The 18,017-nt window shown below is 41.3% G+C and overlaps 2 protein-coding genes across 10 annotated transcripts in view; both read right to left on the minus strand.

Annotated features, from left to right (window-relative positions):
- LOC118770690 (filamin-C-like) overlaps positions 1-1,407 on the minus strand; it is a 76,325-nt gene extending 74,918 nt beyond the window's left edge. For all 6 annotated transcript variants that reach the window (XM_036518451.1, XM_036518454.1, XM_036518449.1 and 3 more), the window contains exon 1: positions 585-1,407. In XM_036518451.1, coding sequence (XP_036374344.1) covers positions 585-963 — 379 coding nt within the window. In that variant the 5' untranslated portion in view covers positions 964-1,407. The remainder of the gene's footprint in view (positions 1-584) is intronic.
- A 7,451-nt stretch (positions 1,408-8,858) lies between these two features.
- Positions 8,859-18,017, minus strand: part of LOC118770173 (coiled-coil domain-containing protein 136-like) — a 42,036-nt gene continuing 32,877 nt past the window's right edge. For 2 of the 4 annotated variants that reach the window (XM_036517676.1, XM_036517678.1), the window contains exons 9-10: positions 15,352-15,466; positions 13,105-13,177 (exon numbers count right to left, since the gene is read on the minus strand). In XM_036517676.1, coding sequence (XP_036373569.1) covers positions 15,362-15,466 — 105 coding nt within the window. In that variant the 3' untranslated portion in view covers positions 13,105-13,177; positions 15,352-15,361. Of the gene's footprint in view, positions 13,178-15,350; positions 15,467-18,017 lie in introns of those variants that run through there. The other 2 variants (XM_036517679.1, XM_036517680.1) reach the window with 2 other exon arrangements.

The raw sequence follows: 18,017 nt of genomic DNA on the forward strand, positions 1-18,017 counted from the left end.
TACCATATCAGTTCACATCCCTCCGAGACCCTAATCAGAACAATGAACACCGCCTTTGTTCTGCCAGCCATTCGCTGGAAATTCCATAACCGTAACGTCCTAACCACGTTACATCCACTGCGTGGTCATTTCATGCACCATAAATCTCCTTCCTACACAAAGATGACATTTGCGTCAATAGAAAATCTCGTGAGCGCAAAAACCTCGCATGTGTTACAGTTTTAATCTCCACGATTACTCAATACACGGTGGACTGAGCAAACATAAATAACAACATAACGCAAACCAACGCACAACAATCCCCAAGTGTTTCCAAACAAAGTGTAGTGTTTTTAAGCCTCTCATCATATACATCACAACCGTATGAGTTACAATGTTTCAATGAAACGGAGATTGTTTATCCGTTCGTTATAAAAATAAATCTATGAAACTTTCTGCCCCGGCGCTATAACCCCAACACGCCCTCTGGATGTCGGCGCTTCGGTATCAGGGCAAAAATACTGTCAACTTTTACTAGCTCGCACAATGAAAAAAAAAGAAAACACAACGGCCAAGACCAAAAGTCGGTGATGAAAGTCACTTACCTATCGACACCAGTTTGATGTGTTCTCTGTCAAGGAATTCCAACGCCACCGACACATTTTCCAGTTTCATTTGCCTGAAGTTGGGTCGCGCGTGATACTTTCTGTACATTTTCTTTTGGCTTAAAACCTCCAAGAGACCGATCAGTTTGAGCCCATCGCTTAGGTCTTTTTGCAGGTCGTTTATTCTCTTGTTGATGCATTTCAGGTGTTCGTTGCACCACCTGGTGAAGGTGTTCTGCTGAATCTTCTTCCAAGGCGCATCCTCTGCTAGGTCCTTCTCTGTGGCAGGCATCTCGTCTCCCTGGTCTTCCCCGTTATCGGAGCCCTGGTAGTACTGGGGCGGCTGCTGCTGGTCGTAGTACGCGTTATTGCTCATCATGTTTTCGGTTTCCGTGCCCCTTTTATACCGCAATCAATGAGGCCAGTGTGTGAAATTTATCGCACGCGGAGGGAGGGGGGGCGCGAAAAAGAGTCTTCGCAGGGCAATGCCAGGCGCGCTCGCTGTGAAAAGTTCAACACTTGTAAGAAATTAGAAAAAAAAGAATGAATGACAGGTCTTTTCGGATGTACTTGTTAGAAGAACCAAGCACTTCTGTCACTAGCATGATGAATGAAATAATCCGATTTTCGCTTCCAAAGCGGCCAGTGTCAAGTTTTTCATTGGCGATATTGTGAGAGAGGTGGACGCAGCTTCTTAATAGACAGTTTGGCTCAGAAGAATACAAGCTGTGAAGAATGAAGGGTCGGTGTCGGCGAAATTGAGAATAGCTGTTACAAATAGATCTGTAGAGTGGACTCTGAGAGACTTGTTCAGCATGGGTGACTAATGAAGTGAACGACAGAACAGGGGTTTAAAAAGAACCAAGACCCCCCCTGTCCACGTCAGATCACTGGATTCCCTGGAATGTCCTACTGTGACCATATTCAACTTAGGATAGATACTTGGCTAATGCTACGGAGATAATGATACGGCGCTGGATTGGGCACTAAGGATAACGGAGTTAGCGATTGGCTAGACCCCCAGCAGTTGGGACAGCTCACTTTATTTTTAGGCACACCAGACTGGGTTTGGGGGGCCGGAGTACTCGGTTGTTGTAAAAGTGTTTAGTGACCGTGGGTCAATTGATCCAGGAAAAGAAAATGACGCGAGTAAATCAAAAGCGGAATCTTTGACTGTGGTTATCATATATCTACACATTATAATGTTTTATGTATTACATGGAATGGATTAAACACATTCACATGAACTAATAAAGAATAATATGTATTATCTCTCGTTTGTAGTACCCCCAGTTAGATATGAGGCCATACAGCGTTTTGATATCGGGTATCTGTGGTCATCAAACCATGGCGTGTACGTAATAGGCTACATCGGATACGCAGCTATGTTTCGCCTCCGGGTGAAGTACGCCTTTTCAATAAACAAAATTGCAGTGATAAACAAGTGTTCTCATGAATAAGAACGTGCGTTTACTTCATCACTCTGCAATTTCTGAAGATTAGGGTCATTAGAATAGTACGCGAGTTAGTTACATAGGCATGTTTCTGCATTTCTTTATAAAAGAAATCCACTTTGAAATGATACAGTACATACATTAACGTTTCCAGTCAGTGACTAACTTACATACATAATAATGTGTAATATTATGATATATAATACATGTATTCATTTAGCAGACGCTTTTATCCAAAGCGACTTACATAGGTTACAGTTCTTCACAATGTTATCCATTTATACAGCTGGATATTTACTGAGGCAATTGTGGGTTAAGTACCTTGCCCAAGGGTACAGCAGCAGTGTCCCAGCGGGGATTGAACTGACAACCTTTCGGTTATGAGTCTTGCTCCTTAACCACTATGCTGCGCTGCCACCCTGAAATAATAATAATCTGAAAATGGACACATATGGGCCTTCATATAGTTAGCCAAATGGTGAATAACCCAAGTGGTGAATAAATCGATTGACGGAAAAATTATATAAACAAAGAAATGTTTAATTACCTTTGGCAGCAGTTTCAATAGCATTGCAATGTCTTCCCAATGTAATATCATGCCATTTAGGACTCTTCAGCTCATTTTACTTTTTTGCTAGTAATTCACTCCATTCCCGTTCAGTGAAGTCACAGTGGCTGATGGCGTTTAATTATTATTGAGCAGTACTATCAAATTCATACTGCAAAATTGAGACTGATGGAAGTATGAGTGAACTTGAAGGAGTAAAAAGATAAAGATAAAGAAAAAAACATAAAGACATTTTAAATGTAAATTGAGGTGAGACAGGTGAGACAGCTCTTTGTGTCACCTCAGCATGTCCTGGTTATAGCTCCTATGTGCCCCGCAGACTCATCATGACCCCATCAGCCTGAATGGGCTGGTGACAGCAGGGTCTGGTAGGGTGGATGAGTTCACCACAACCAGGGCAACCCCTTGGTTTGGGGAAACCCACTACATCATATACGCATGGTCCCCAGAATAAGCCCGGGCCTCACCTCTACACTCTCTCTGGGGTGGGTGTTCTCATTCCCTCAGACACTGATGTGTACTCACACTCGGCACACGAGCACGTTTGAAATAATAATAATCTGAAAATGTATTTTTAATGTTCATACGTACCTGAGCATCAAATTACTTTGGGATGTTCAGAAACATGTTTCTGCTTGTGTTTGATTGTAATCGGTATCATTGTTTGGGAAAGAAAGAGTTACCACAGAGAATCCGCATAGGCTATAAGCCACACAGAAAACTGAATCACTTCGTACAGCACTGTAGCACTTGGCAGTTAGAACATATGAAAATCATATTAAAACATGAAATTCAAAGTCGAAGTAAAAGTAAAAATTATTTCAATGCAAAACACGTGCCATATATTACACCACATTAGTTACTGCCAACTGAAGGCATGTAATGTAATTTTGTGAATATAACTGAATTGTGGCAAATATTGTAAATTACCTGTGCTGCAGGAAATATGCCTTAATATATGTGTACACCATAGACTGTGCACAGAAGTCTTTATATTCAATGTAGTTGTAATATAAGTCATACACTATATGGACAGAAGTATTTGGTCACAGCTGATTTTCAGGGTTTGGGCTAGGCCCCTTATCTCCAATGAAGGGCAATCTTAATGCTTCAGCATATCAAGACATTTTGGACAATGCTATGCTTCCAACTTTGTGGCAACAGTTTGGGGAAGGCCCTTTTCTATTCCAACATGACTGCGCCCCAGTGCACAAAGCAAGGACTATAAAGACATGGTTTGATGAGTTCGGTGTGGAAGAACTTGACTGGCCTGCACAGAGCCCTGACCTCAACCCCATTGAGCACCTTTGGGATGAACTGGAACGGAGATTGTGAGCCAGGCCTTCTCATCCAACATCAGTGCCTGACCTCATAAATGCTCTACAGAATGAATGGGCACAAATTCCAGAAACACTCCAAAATCTGGTGGAAAGCCTTCCAAGAAGAGTGGAAGCTGTTATAGCTGCAAAAGGGGGACCAACTCCATATTAAAGTATACGTATTTGAATACAATGTCATTACAGTCCCTGTTGGTGTAATGGTCAGGCGTCCGAATACTTTTGTCCATATAGTGTATTTTGGGTAGTATTTATAGGAAACATATTTCTAATATTGTTTTACCATATATTGACAATGTGTGGCTTTAATATGGGGGAAGTATTACAAAGATAAATGAGCAGAACAGAGAAATAATACCTCACATTTCACCTGTCTTTCTCAGCCATCATAGGTGTGTATTAGTTGCAGCTTCTCTCTGTTCATTTCTGATCACACAGCTATCTGCTCTGATTAATTTAATTCACAAGCAGTCTTGGTTTGTTATCTGAGACAGGAGTTGCCCATGAGTGGTGATGTCAGACCAGTGTTGCTGTTTGAATTATGATGGTTAATATCAGAATTTTGGTAGGGAAATCTGGTCCCAGATCAGCTTTTATGGTGCTGATCTGTCCTTACTGTAACAACCTCCTAGATTCCAAAGCTGGCTTCCTGGACACATATGGGCCTTCATATAGTTAGCCAAATGGTGAATAACCCAAGTGGTGAATAAATCGATTGACGGAAAAATTATATAAACAAAGAAATGTTTAATTACCTTTGGCAGCAGTTTCAATAGCATTGCAATGTCTTCCCAATGTAATATCATGCCATTTAGGACTCTTCAGCTCATTTTACTTTTTTGCTAGTAATTCACTCCATTCCCGTTCAGTGAAGTCACAGTGGCTGATGGCGTTTAATTATTATTGAGCAGTACTATCAAATTCATACTGCAAAATTGAGACTGATGGAAGTATGAGTGAACTTGAAGGAGTAAAAAGATAAAGATAAAGAAAAAAACATAAAGACATTTTAAATGTAAATTGAGGTGAGACAGGTGAGACAGCTCTTTGTGTCACCTCAGCATGTCCTGGTTATAGCTCCTATGTGCCCCGCAGACTCATCATGACCCCATCAGCCTGAATGGGCTGGTGACAGCAGGGTCTGGTAGGGTGGATGAGTTCACCACAACCAGGGCAACCCCTTGGTTTGGGGAAACCCACTACATCATATACGCATGGTCCCCAGAATAAGCCCGGGCCTCACCTCTACACTCTCTCTGGGGTGGGTGTTCTCATTCCCTCAGACACTGATGTGTACTCACACTCGGCACACGAGCACGTTTGACCCCCAAAGTCAAGTTCGTTTGACTAGTATGATTGCTCCGTACGCTGAACACGGAACTCGAACATGACATCAATGATACGACTGCCCCATTTAACAAATATATCCGTTATAGCAACAGTTAGCTGGATACCTGTTAGTTACACGCCCAGTCATAATAAATCCTTTAAACCATCATTTGATTAACTAGCTGACTTCCTTAAATATAACAAACTGGCTACCTCCAAAATGATCTTTGATTGGTTAGTTCTGTAGATCTCTAACTAAAATTACTCTGGATCTCCACATTAGCTTGATTACTAGCATAAAACTCACCATAATTTACGTGGCGATGTAAGCATTGCTGTTGTCAGGGGCTTAGTCAGAGTATAACAAATGAAGTAGCCAACCTGTTTAAGAAGCTAGTCTTCAACAATCGTTCAGATAGACAGCCTGTCAGCTAACTAGCGATGTTTGTCAAATCTATCGCTAGATAGCTAACGTTAGCTCCCCAGCCAGCTAGCATCGAGTATGCAGCGCAGCGATTTTCAGTTATTCGTGCTGCACGTAAAAGAAGATTTTTACGGAGGCAGCAGACGTTGAGGGAGGAATTTGGAGCTTTACTCGCCAACTACAATTCACGTTCATCAATAAGGTGAGAACCAGACCCGTTAGTAACCCAAATATTCTCGAATGAATTTTAAAGTGTAGCCTACTATCCAAGTATAGAATATGTTTGTTGTTGTAATGATGACACTGCCTCCGTAAAAAGCACGATTAACTGAAAATCGCTGCATTGCATAATTGATAAATCTATAAGGCATGTGAGAGGGCCGTGTGTCACCACGCCTAAAATGACTCCAAATAAGTCACAAAGAAAGTACAATCACGAACTCCATGATGCTGTGCGAGAGCACGAAACACAAAAAGTCGCATCGTGATGACATAAGCGTGCTCGGGCCTGGAACGTTAAGCGCAATGTGAGCGCAGGCAAGCAGGGGAGTGGGGAGGGGGGACAATCGTGCTCTCGCACAGTAGGCCTACAAGGCAACCGGGCCTAGTGTGAGTATGCCCCAGTCAGAGCCACAGCATGCTATTGGCATCGTAAATTAACCCTTTGCTTAGCATGCCACCATCCTAACAGAGGCTGTTACTTGATATAGTAGTTGTAGTAGTAGTACAGTCTTCCCGGGCTTTGGGACAGCTGTCAGAGGCTATTCGAATAAGTCAGTCTACTCTTAACGGTTTAATTAGACTCCCCACTAATTCAGTCTGATATGTGTAAACGTGATGTTTGTAAATGTACATAACTTGTAATAGACCTGTTTACCTATGCAATCGCTGGAGGGGAGGATGGTACAAATTCTTAGTCTGTATACCCACTGAACACACAGAATGAGAGACAGCAGGAGTGTGTCTTTCTGTTTTTTATCTGCTGACCTCTCTGTTGTCCTCTCAAGGTGTATCTGCAGTTACAATTTTATTTTGTACAAAACTAAATTTTAAAGACTGTGTGATGTTGTGCATGCTGTTTCTTTCATAGACTTCATAGATTTTTTTTTTACCATATAACATACACAACAGATGAGGACATCTGAGTTTTTTTTATTCATTACATGCAATTGAAAGCACGAAACCACTTGTTAATCCATTTCTACCTTGTAAACATTTGTACACAGCACCTCTGAATGTTTTATGTGTGTATACAATTTCTTTCTGTAAAATTTTTAAAATGTCATACTGCTTATCTTCATATCTGAGTAACTTATAACAGAGAATGCAGGGGCATTTAAGCTAAGCAAATACAGCACTTTCTGGTTCTTTGTGAAGGTCTTTCTGATTCACCTCTCATTTCTCAGGTTAGTGCTCAGATTAGTTTTGTTTTTCATTCTCCAATACTCTGAGAGCATGCATCATGGGTTATTAACACCCCATGCACTCTAAGTATGGGCCCTCTGTAAATGGAATCTGAGAGGCTATAACGCTGAGCATTGAGAGGTGTGTGTATATATAAACTATGACAAGCCAGTGATCTGCATAATTCTGTGCTGGGAAACTGTTGCTCATCTTTCCTAATGTGAAGTATGTCATTTTAAGCATCTTAGGTAGATTACTTTCTTAACATCATTGTATTCCATACAAATTAGAAAAATACCACCACCAAGTGTTTTTCAGCTCCACAGAACCAGGCTGAAGTCTAAACATCCCATCATTTTCCCAGCGAGGAGGTAACATTTCATTTTGTGTTGCCCACAAAACAGGAGTTTCTCAAAGGCATAATATTTCATCACAAAAAATGACAAGAGTAGGGACTCGATACTTTATTTCCCAAATCTTATACAAAATATACAGAATGTTTACCAAAATACTCAAAACTATTTTCAAAACAACAAAGCCTTCTGGGGATTAAAAAGCAGAGTAACATGCTTAGAAATCATACAGACAAGAATTTTACACTATTCGATTTGCTCTGTTACAGAGACAGACAGTTGCACGGCACCTTTCTCTTACATACACAAACATTTAGGCTGCATACAGAACAGTCAGGCCGGTAAAAGCACTTGTCTTGGATGCCATTCAGAGAAAGTTCAGGCTTAGGGTCTTTCATTCTAGCATCTTATGTTAACCACAGAGAGCAAACATATATACACGATCAGCAAGCTTTACATGCACTTTTTTAATCCAAGCTGCTCCTAATGAGTGTAAAGGGGCTAACACTCTCCTGTGTTGTTTTGTTATAGGAGCAGAGGACTGCAGAGATGAAAGCAGGGGATTATGGGAAATTCCATTCTGCCAGAGTTCAGCTAAACAGTTGAGGATCCACTGATCATCACTTAACACAATTTGTGGTTGCTGTAGGAGGATCTGACTGCAAACCACTACTTATTCCACTACTTGTTCTTTGGGTTTGTAGTTTTTGATTATAGAAGGATTATAAATACAGAATATATCTGATCTTCAGCAACAGGTAGGGTTGCAACAGGGAAAGCAGTGCGACATGAAAATAGTTTCAAAACCTGCAGTAACGACATTTAGACCATGTTAAAGAGTTAAGATATCCAAAAAACACTCTCATATTAGAAAATGAAAGTATTGCTGTGTTGAACTCAGTATTTTGGAAGAATTGTAAAGTTCATGCCACGCTCATCACAGCTACCTAGAGTACCTACATACTATGAATAATATTTCTGCATGCAAAGTCTATCGTCTACTCCCATGCAAACATGCTTGTATCTAAATTGTTTCTATGCTAAAATCACTGTCTTTGCATTCCACTTCAAAACCTCACAACATCATTAGACTATTATGTTTATACTAATTAGTACAAAATATTCATTTCCTAAGCAGCATATTCATACCAATACAACTTTTGTCTTATATAAAGTAATCTGTTTTAAATGCAGTTTTCTGAAGTTTGTAATCACAGTTAAATGATTTACAAGTTCACTTTTCTCTATGCAACTGAAAACTACACTCTTTAATACAATTTCACATTGTCATTTCACCATAAGACAAGCATATTTCACAGTTGACTAAGAGTCAAAAAAGGAAGAAAGAAAATGTAATTTTTATATATATAATATTATTATCATTATTTTATGTATATGAGTCCGGAAGACATCACTAATTCTGTACACCTAATGAAGCATTATTTACATGTTGCACATTGACTAAAGGCATTTCCAATATGATGGATGTCCATACATAGCAAATATCATATTCCACAGCTGTACAGTATGTGATACCCCCTCAGTGTATATGCAACACACTGACTACAGCAAACCCAATGGAATATTTAAACTCAACATTCGTCCATGTCTATTAACTGCAGGGACTGGCTGTACAGAAATTCCCACGCTCTGTCACACAGCATGGTACATTAAGGAGAAAGGAGACAGAGGAGGAATGTAAAAGGTACATATTACACATGTAGAGGTAATGTAAGGAGCTCTGCATTTTCGCTACACTCGCAACTAACAGTGCATGCCCTAAAATAAAACGACTTCTCCCAATATCTCAACACTTGGACAGGACCTCAGGCTTGCCATTCGGGGCCCATGAAAAATCGGGGTCCTTTTGCACAAACTCTGACCTCCCTCTAGACCAGCTCCCGTGCTCCAAGCTACTGCAGAACAGCCAGAACAAAGGGGAGGATGGTGACACCGAATGCAAGCATTTGAAGTTGCGATTCACCTGTTTGATATATTGAGGAAAGTCCCCGTTATCTTTGCTGACGTTCCCTTTGGCTGAATGAGATTGCCGCGGGGTGGGGGAGAGGGACACAGGGCAGGCACCGCATTCCACTTGGAGGGGAAAACGTCTCGGGCTACAAACATTTCATTTGTTCGGTAAAATATGAGAAACAAAGCGAGGTGCCATTCTGTTGAATTGAACAGAATGTATCTTAGCACAAAAATGCGAAAGGTCGCCCCCAAAGTCTGACCCACACGCGACTTACCTCATTTCCACACGCGTTCACCTGCGGCATGGAAAGGGTTTCATTCATATTCCCGAAACGAAAAGTTACGGCGATTAGTTTTCAAATTCTGCTCATTTAAAACACACTGTAGGAAATAACCCCATCGCATATTTGCGTAAAACGGGCACAAATCGTCCCGTTGCGTTGTAATAACGGGCTGGTTGCTGTCTGAGAGAACGTAATCTCTGGCGAATGGTTATGCGTTAGTTACACCAAGATTAAAGCACGTTTACGGTACAAATATGATAGAGAATATAGGAGAATACAACAGAAAACTATCCCAAAAAGTTTTGGCAAAAAAATATGCAAGCGCATTCATCTAATAAGATAAATTGCAACCACTTTATTCCTGCATACGTAATATAATTCCAGCTTTCGTTCATGAAGCATAATATTGATCTATTTGGTCATCAGATGACCACCATCTCTGCAATCTTAGCTTTGTGTCAATAATATCATGACTTCTTTTTACATGAAATATGTGTATTTACAAAAATATCTTCCTTTATCAATCCAGTAAAGAGAAATTCTGTAGCCTTATCCCCAGAGGCACAACATTATTAAACTTGGGGTTTAGGGGTAAATGCGTGTAAAAATACACTTTCATCTTTCTGCTCTAAGACAGGCAGAATTATTGCGTTTGTTATATGCAATCTTTTGTTTCTGATACACTGCTTGTAGCATGCAAAACACAACTAAATATGTTTCTTGGAATGCCGATTACTGAGGAAACACCCTAGCTCAAAAAAGTTCACATTTCAAGCACTGTTGATTTACATTACCAGATATTTACTACTTCAATTCAGGTACTGTGCTCAACAGCGGGGGCTATACCTTGGATTTGATCCTGTAATCCCCATAACTCCAAGGAGAGTTCATTTATGACTATGCTACACTACAGTCCACAGTATGCATGCTGATAAAGCTGATCATAGGTAAAGATACATTCAGTTAATGTTGTTTAATGTCCTTCTGGTTTTGGCCAAGTATTATTCAAATGGTTGCCCGTTCGTCAAAACAGCACTTCATTGTCTGTGTGCTCAGTGACTGCTCGCAAATCAGAAGAAAACTGAAAACTGAAAGAAGCCACAACCACAGCTTCACTAACAGCACAACAGATGCATTTATACAGAAGTATGTGGTGATTGTAATAGTGTTAATGCATATGAATAATTTGTCCTGTGAATGTACAAGTAACATATACACAGTCCTATACCAAAGGTCATTGGACACCCCCTCTAAATGCAAGAAAATGGGTGCGACTGTAAGCGTGACTCAGGCGTGATCCAGCTACTACTGGCTTGAGGAGAATAACATGGGAATATTTCAGTGGCCAGCACAGAGCCCTGACCTCAACCCATTAGAACATCTCTGGGATGAACTGGAATACATAATTAGAGAAAGATGGCCCCATTCAATAGTGGAACTTTTGAACACTGATTTAACTTTTAATGCTTTAAAGGAGGAGTGGAGCACAATCGCAACACCGTTCTACCAGAAATGAGTAGACAGTTGTTTGCAATGCATTTAAAGCATTCATGAAGGCCGAAGCTGGACACGCTATTAATTCCTTGTGCCATGACTTTTGGTAGGATAGTGTACATGTGTGTGTGTTCCCCTAACAGATGACAGATTTACTTCAATTATCTAATTACAGAGAAGGATTCAACATTCTGAGGAGTACTTTTATCTCCAACACCATGCAGTTATATTGTTTGCAGTACACATGATTCTATCGGCTCTGCATTTCCTAAGCAAAACCATATCAGAAATGAAAAAACCAACAAACAACTTTCACATTCAATGTAAGGTAAGATCAGATGTAAGTGGTAGTTTCATTACTTGCCCATTTTGACATTAACAAATAGCCAGCCACTTTTCTTGCCTGGCTGTTTAATGTGAACCCGTCTGTCTGTGGGGCTATGTGCTCTAGAAACAGCAGTGAAATAATAGAAATCTACAACGTCTTTCTAGAACTAGGGCAACTGCAGCGACAATAATACGAATATTGAAAGAGGAATAGGAATTTAGTCCAGTCATTCTTCAAAGAGGGCCCCTGCTTGCCCTACATGTATGCTGTTCTGGTATCCATCCATATGTTCATATGTTGGATGGGGACACTAAAGTAAAAACTCTCTCATTCTTCCTGTAGCTGGGGAGGACTGTGTGTGTGTGTGTTTGGGGGGAGCAGTTATATGATGCCTTGCTGCTTTGAGATGCTGGCCACTTTGATGTCAACCAATGCCTGTTCTGAGATGGACAGGGTGACAGACAGGTCCCGTCAACAATGTCAGCCCCGCCCCTGGCTGGTGTGGAGGTGGAGTTGAAGCAGGAGCGTCGAGCCGGTGAACACCTTAGTGCCCCTTGTGAACTGGAGAGGGAGTGAGTGTGGAGAGACAAGGAGCCAGGGTGCAGCAACAGTATGGATATCCCAGAAAGAGACGGAGTGTGAGCGTGTGTGTGTGTGTGTGTGTGTGTGTGTGTGTCTGCAAGCACACTGGGGTCACACTGGATACTTTATATCACAGCACATTCCTGTCCCCCCACCCTCACCCCTGGATGTACTAAGAAACCTAGCCTCTCCCGCACACCTGAAAGTGGACTCAGCAGAGTTATACTTGAACACCAACCATTTTTAACTGACATTGTACAGAGCATGCAGTAAAAGAGAGTGATGTTTTTAACTCCCTCTGAAGTTAACTCACAGAAATTAAGAACAAATAAAGCAATCACCCGTCCAGGGGCATCTGAATAAAACGTGAGGTATACTGTCAGCAGTCAGCGATCTACATCATGCAAAATAAATCAATAAGTAAATGAATAAATAAGGTTGTTGAATGGTGCATCACAAAAAATCAAGAGAAGAAACATGGGAAATCAGACGCATTTGCAGTGTGCTCCTCAGACTGCTGCTGACTGTGTGTGTTTGAAAAGAGTGTGAGAGGAAGCAAGAACCATCTGAAGTTGTGTAGACCAATGCACTGGAACGCCTAGGTTCTGGTCACCTGGAGGCATCCGCTGTTCTGTCCCGTGACAACCACAAACAGCCTCCCTCTTCAGTCATACAAAGTCAGGGGGTGCGCTGACTGACAAAATAACAATTGGGTTATTTTGTGGTCCCAATCAGAGTGCTTCACGGTTTCTCCCCTCTCCACATCATAAGCCTGGGGTAATTTCTGTGTGTCCTGGCAAGTAGGTTTCCTGATGAAAATTGGGTGTCATTTATGTGTCCATTGCAGGCATCCTCCATGGAGGATTCTGGGGCCAGAGGTGTGGTGGGCAGAGCTTCAGTGAGAGGAGCGGGGAGAAGGTGGTGGGGTTAGGAGCAGGTTATCACCATGGGTCCATAATGCAGAGCTCCTCAGGACAGAGCTCTGGACAAGCTGGGCACGATCAGCACCACGGCTGCTGCCACGGCAACCACCAGCGCCAGATTCCAGTCCCTCTCGCTCCCCTGGAGGCAGCAGGTGGGAGACAGAGGTCAGAGGTCAAACTGACACCTCAAATAAACAAGCATGAGACATACAGAAACATACAACAGTTTACAAACACAGTCTTATACAAGCACCGACAAACGTATCACTAAAGACAACCAGAGAGACACGCACATACTGTGTACCATCCTTTAAGGACCCCTGGTTGAGGGCCTTGGGAGATGAACTGTGTTTGCCTAAACACAGCGTGTTTGTGAGTGAAACACAGATGTAATACTGGAGGCCTCCCGTGAAAATATCTTCCCTCATTCTGTATTCAGTGCACTGACAATTTATCACACATACGACATACACCACTCCCCTCCCCTATATACTATAGCCCCTTTCAAGGATATCAATGCACTTTACAGTAAAGGTGGGATGGTACCTAACTGGGTTAACCACAGCAATGTGTAGCGCCTAACTAAGAGAACCACGGTGGCCATTTTGCATCATAACAAACACCACATATCTGCTGAGCTGGAGAGGGAGGGAATAATTGGATTCATTTAAACTGGGGCATGATTATATGTCCAGTTTAAAAGAGCTAGAAACAGGAAGGCGCCAGGACATCAGAGAAACTCCTGCTCTGTGACGAGTGCCACAGGATCTTTAATGAGCACAATGTGCAAGATTTAATGGAACATTTTTACTTTCACTCAAAAGACAAAGTCAGTTCCCTTTCTAGACTTAATCTCTGTGGGGCTTGTGTAACCTTAAAGTTACACAACACCCATGCCCATTTGTACTCATATTTAGCAGCAGGTTTGTGGGGGAATGAGGGTCTATCTCTGCTCTGAACTTTCTGGTGGTTGCTGCTTCAGTTTCTGCAGGGCATTGAATCCGATCAGCAGCATTCAGACTGGTGCTGTGTCATCCACTTTGGCTCAGACAGTAAGGTTCACTTGAGAATCTGTGATTCATTTGAACTGATTGTTAATGAAAACCTTCAAAGAAATGAAATGCAAAGCTTACAACACTGACTACATCACAAATGCAAATATGAAGGCAGGACGTTACCATTTAGTTACCATTCACTTAAACACACAGCACAGAGAAGTCTGTTATAGGCATATAGTTAATATTCCTCTGTAGCAAAGATGCTTTTTCTGCAAATGAACATGTCAGATGTACAAAAGCACTTTTAGGCTTCTCAAATACTTGAAAAGCTGCCCCCTCTGTTGCTGGAAAAGCTGCCCCCCTCTGTGCCTTGTAACCATCATGGACAAACAGTTTGTGGGCCATATATCACCCAACACTCCCTTAAAACATAAAATATACCCATATAAAAATAATATAACGTGTTGTATGCATGGAAGCGCTGCATTATGTATTTATGAGATAGGTGGAGTAAAAAATAAAATGGTGCAGGGTGAGTTATGTAGTGACATCCAGAACGTACTGTAACCGTTCTCTATTTACATCTCTATTTTACTGTGATCTAATTTAGACTGAAGGCCTTTGAAAGGGATGGAAAGAATGCTGTTTGCAACCATTTGAGTCTCTTACAATTGCCCTGGCTTTCTCATTCACTTCAACAGTGCCAGCCAACTTGCCAGAACATATTCTGTCCCCCCATTTGGTGTCTGGACATGATAGGCAGATGCACTGTGGTGAAAACATAAGAGCCAGCGTCGGGATGTGTAATGTGACAGGCGCAAGCAATGCATCCAAAAAAGGAGAATGCACAGAACAGTGGCTTTCAAACATGCCTGTGTGTGTTTTCAGTCATCCATCTTAAAAACGCTTACTGGAAATTGCACTGATGTAGACATTCATACATGTATATTCAGACATGATGACCATTGCTGTTTGTTTCTGGACACATGAGGCAGTCCTTGTACATGCCCATGTAATACAGTTTAATTACACTGTTACTACACCCATGTTGCACATTGCAGTCAATGCATTAAAATGTATTTTTCAAAGCTCCACCATTAAACCTGACTCTTAATACCACTCCCCAACCATCAATGTAAACACACAGGCTAAGTTACACTGATATTACACATGTATAATGGCTTAATGTACATTGTGAAAGCATACTTGTTTTTTCTTATGCTCAGAAAGGCTGTTGCCATGTGTATCACTCTTTGTTTTCTCATCTGAGGAGTCCCTAGTCCTCTGGGAAGGTAAAGAAATGGCATACTTGTACCTGGTCCCCTCTACGACGCAAGCTCCGACCACCAACACCAAATCAGGGCCACTATTACAATCATTCCTATGAGGGGGACGGAGAGAACAGGGGGCTCAGACGGAGGAGTGGAGTTCTGAGGAGAAACAGGAGGGTTGTGGGGGACGGAGAGAAGAGGAGGAGGAGGAGGAGGAGGAGGAGGAGGAGGAGGTGAGAAAACGGAAAATAAAAAAATGAAGGGGATGGAAGACAAAAAATTACATATGGAATGTGAGGTATATAGATAGAGCAATAGGTAAATAAAACACGATCAGGTAAATAGGCAGGTAAATACATGGAATTATATATGACAGAAAAACATAGGTAGATAGATAGATAGATAGATAGATAGATAGATAAAAACAGAAAATAGATAAAAGCATTGGATAATCATAAAAACATAAAATTAGTCGAGAATTTGATTTTTTTTTTGCAGATTTGAGAACACAAGGACAGAATTGTAGAGCATAAACACACACAAATACATATATACACATATGAGCGCATATATAAGTGTGCATGGGATGGGAGGCAACAGAATGATGCAATGAGAGACAATGAAGGGAGGGGGAGAAACAGAGAGAGAGATGGCAATTAGGACAGCTCCAAAGATTAATAATGACAAGATGGGAGTTCACGCTGCATTAACAGTGCATTCCAGCTTTGGTTCTCTGGGCATATCCCAAGATTACATGCAGAGCTATAGCACAGTAACACTTGTGCAGTGCTTAGCGATCCCATCCACCAATAGGAAATGGCCCCATTGAGAACTGGGAATTGATAGCTGAGGTCTCCATTTTGCCATTAAAAAATCTCTGACCACACCCAACCAAGTTCGCCCTCCCACCTACAGCAGCTCCAATATGCTGGTAAAGTGTGATGTCAGGTTCCTTAGCAATGGCACCCTCGGATCCAATCCAATCCCATATTTCTAAACTTCTGCCCTTTGTATGCATTTGTGGGTCAGGGGCCCAGCTGTATATCAAATGCTGTTTTTCGAGAAGTGTCCTCCACTCTCCTTAAAGAGATGGCAGTAAACATGTTGTGATGATCCACAGCACAGATATAAATAACCACCAAACTACATTCTCCTTAATTGAAATTATGTTTTTATTCATTTCATCATCAATTTCAAAACAAATTTCATAATGTTGACATTCACTTATTTTCTAGAAAACTACTGAACACTCCCTTTAGCTTTTTTACTTTATGTCTCTCATACAACCTGGTGTAGACCCAAATGCACACTACATCTTAACAGCTGTTTGAATAGATAATTATGAACTGAATGTATCTTTTGGTTAATTGATGTCAATCTGAGAATGATACTTTCACTCCGAGAAGATGTACAGTAGGAACCCTCCCAATTCAATCTGTTTGGATCCCAATTAGTCATTGCCACTGGCTGCTGCTAGGACAATGACAAAAGCACTTACCAGCACACCAGCTGAGGCCCCTCCTATCAGCCTGAAGAACGCTGGGAATTGTAGTGTGTAGTGTGTGGTTGGGGGAGGAGGTTAATCAGAAGGTCAACTACAGCTATGCAGGACAGATGGGTGACGTGATACGGCATGAGATGGACATGAGACAGGACAGTCACACTCCTCATGCTGTGGAATAGTTCACATTTGACCCCTGCAAGAGGTCAGCCTTTTTTTACTGTATACCTTCATTAATGGAATCCTTATTCAGGAGACTCCATAGTAAGTGTATAATATAAATATTACTAGGATGGAATATTTGGATTACATAATTTGTAACTTTTCTGTGCAAATACTCTGTATTGATGCCCTGTAATTAATGTGAATCACAATCATCAGTATAATATCATATAATATAATATAATACACAAAACCAAAACCTTGATGTTTCAATGAAGTGAACTCTACACTGAATCAAGATATTTCAGTTGAAACAAGCCACATGGACCATTGAATTCAGCGTAGGTCAAGGCATAAGAAAGAAAATGTAAACCAGATGTGGTATTTAACTAGATTATGTACTTCGTGTTCCCAAACTCAATATCTTTAGGATTAATTTTCTAATATTTTCACACTTGTCGTTTAAGGGATGACTACTCATTTTCAGCAATACCGTAAAGTGTGCTCCCAAATAGGGTGAGAATTACATGGATTCAGAAAGGAAGCTAAGGCGTATGGGAAATAGAAAACACAGAAGACAGATGGTACCTCTGCTTTTCAGGACTGCTCTACATCTCATAGACTGTACCCTAACTGGGCCAAACTTATTTCTGCAACCAGGAAAAAGCACCTAACGTTGACTTTAAAATAATTAAAGATATTGTTAAGCTATTAAATATGTATTGAGATATACAAGGTAATAATCTACCACAGACCTCCACATATTTATGTCTCATTAAGTTCCATCTTTTTATTAAACTGGTCTTGTAGATGTAAGAGTGGTTCAGATGTGAATTCCAGTGAAATATTGCAGTAACCCCGGGTGAGGCTCTTTGTTGAGGGTGGACAAGATGATGACAGGACAGTGGTTGGACCAGGGTGGAGCCACACTGCCCAGGGTGAACCCACTTGGACAGGGGCAGACAGACGTGACACAGACGCGCCGCCCCAACCCAACGTAACGGAGCAAGAGGGAGGACCAGAGCAAGTTCAGAGTGGGGATGGGTG

Source organism: Megalops cyprinoides, chromosome 23 (assembly GCF_013368585.1).
Source record: "Megalops cyprinoides isolate fMegCyp1 chromosome 23, fMegCyp1.pri, whole genome shotgun sequence".
In the NCBI taxonomy this organism is placed as follows: Eukaryota; Metazoa; Chordata; class Actinopteri; order Elopiformes; family Megalopidae; genus Megalops; species Megalops cyprinoides.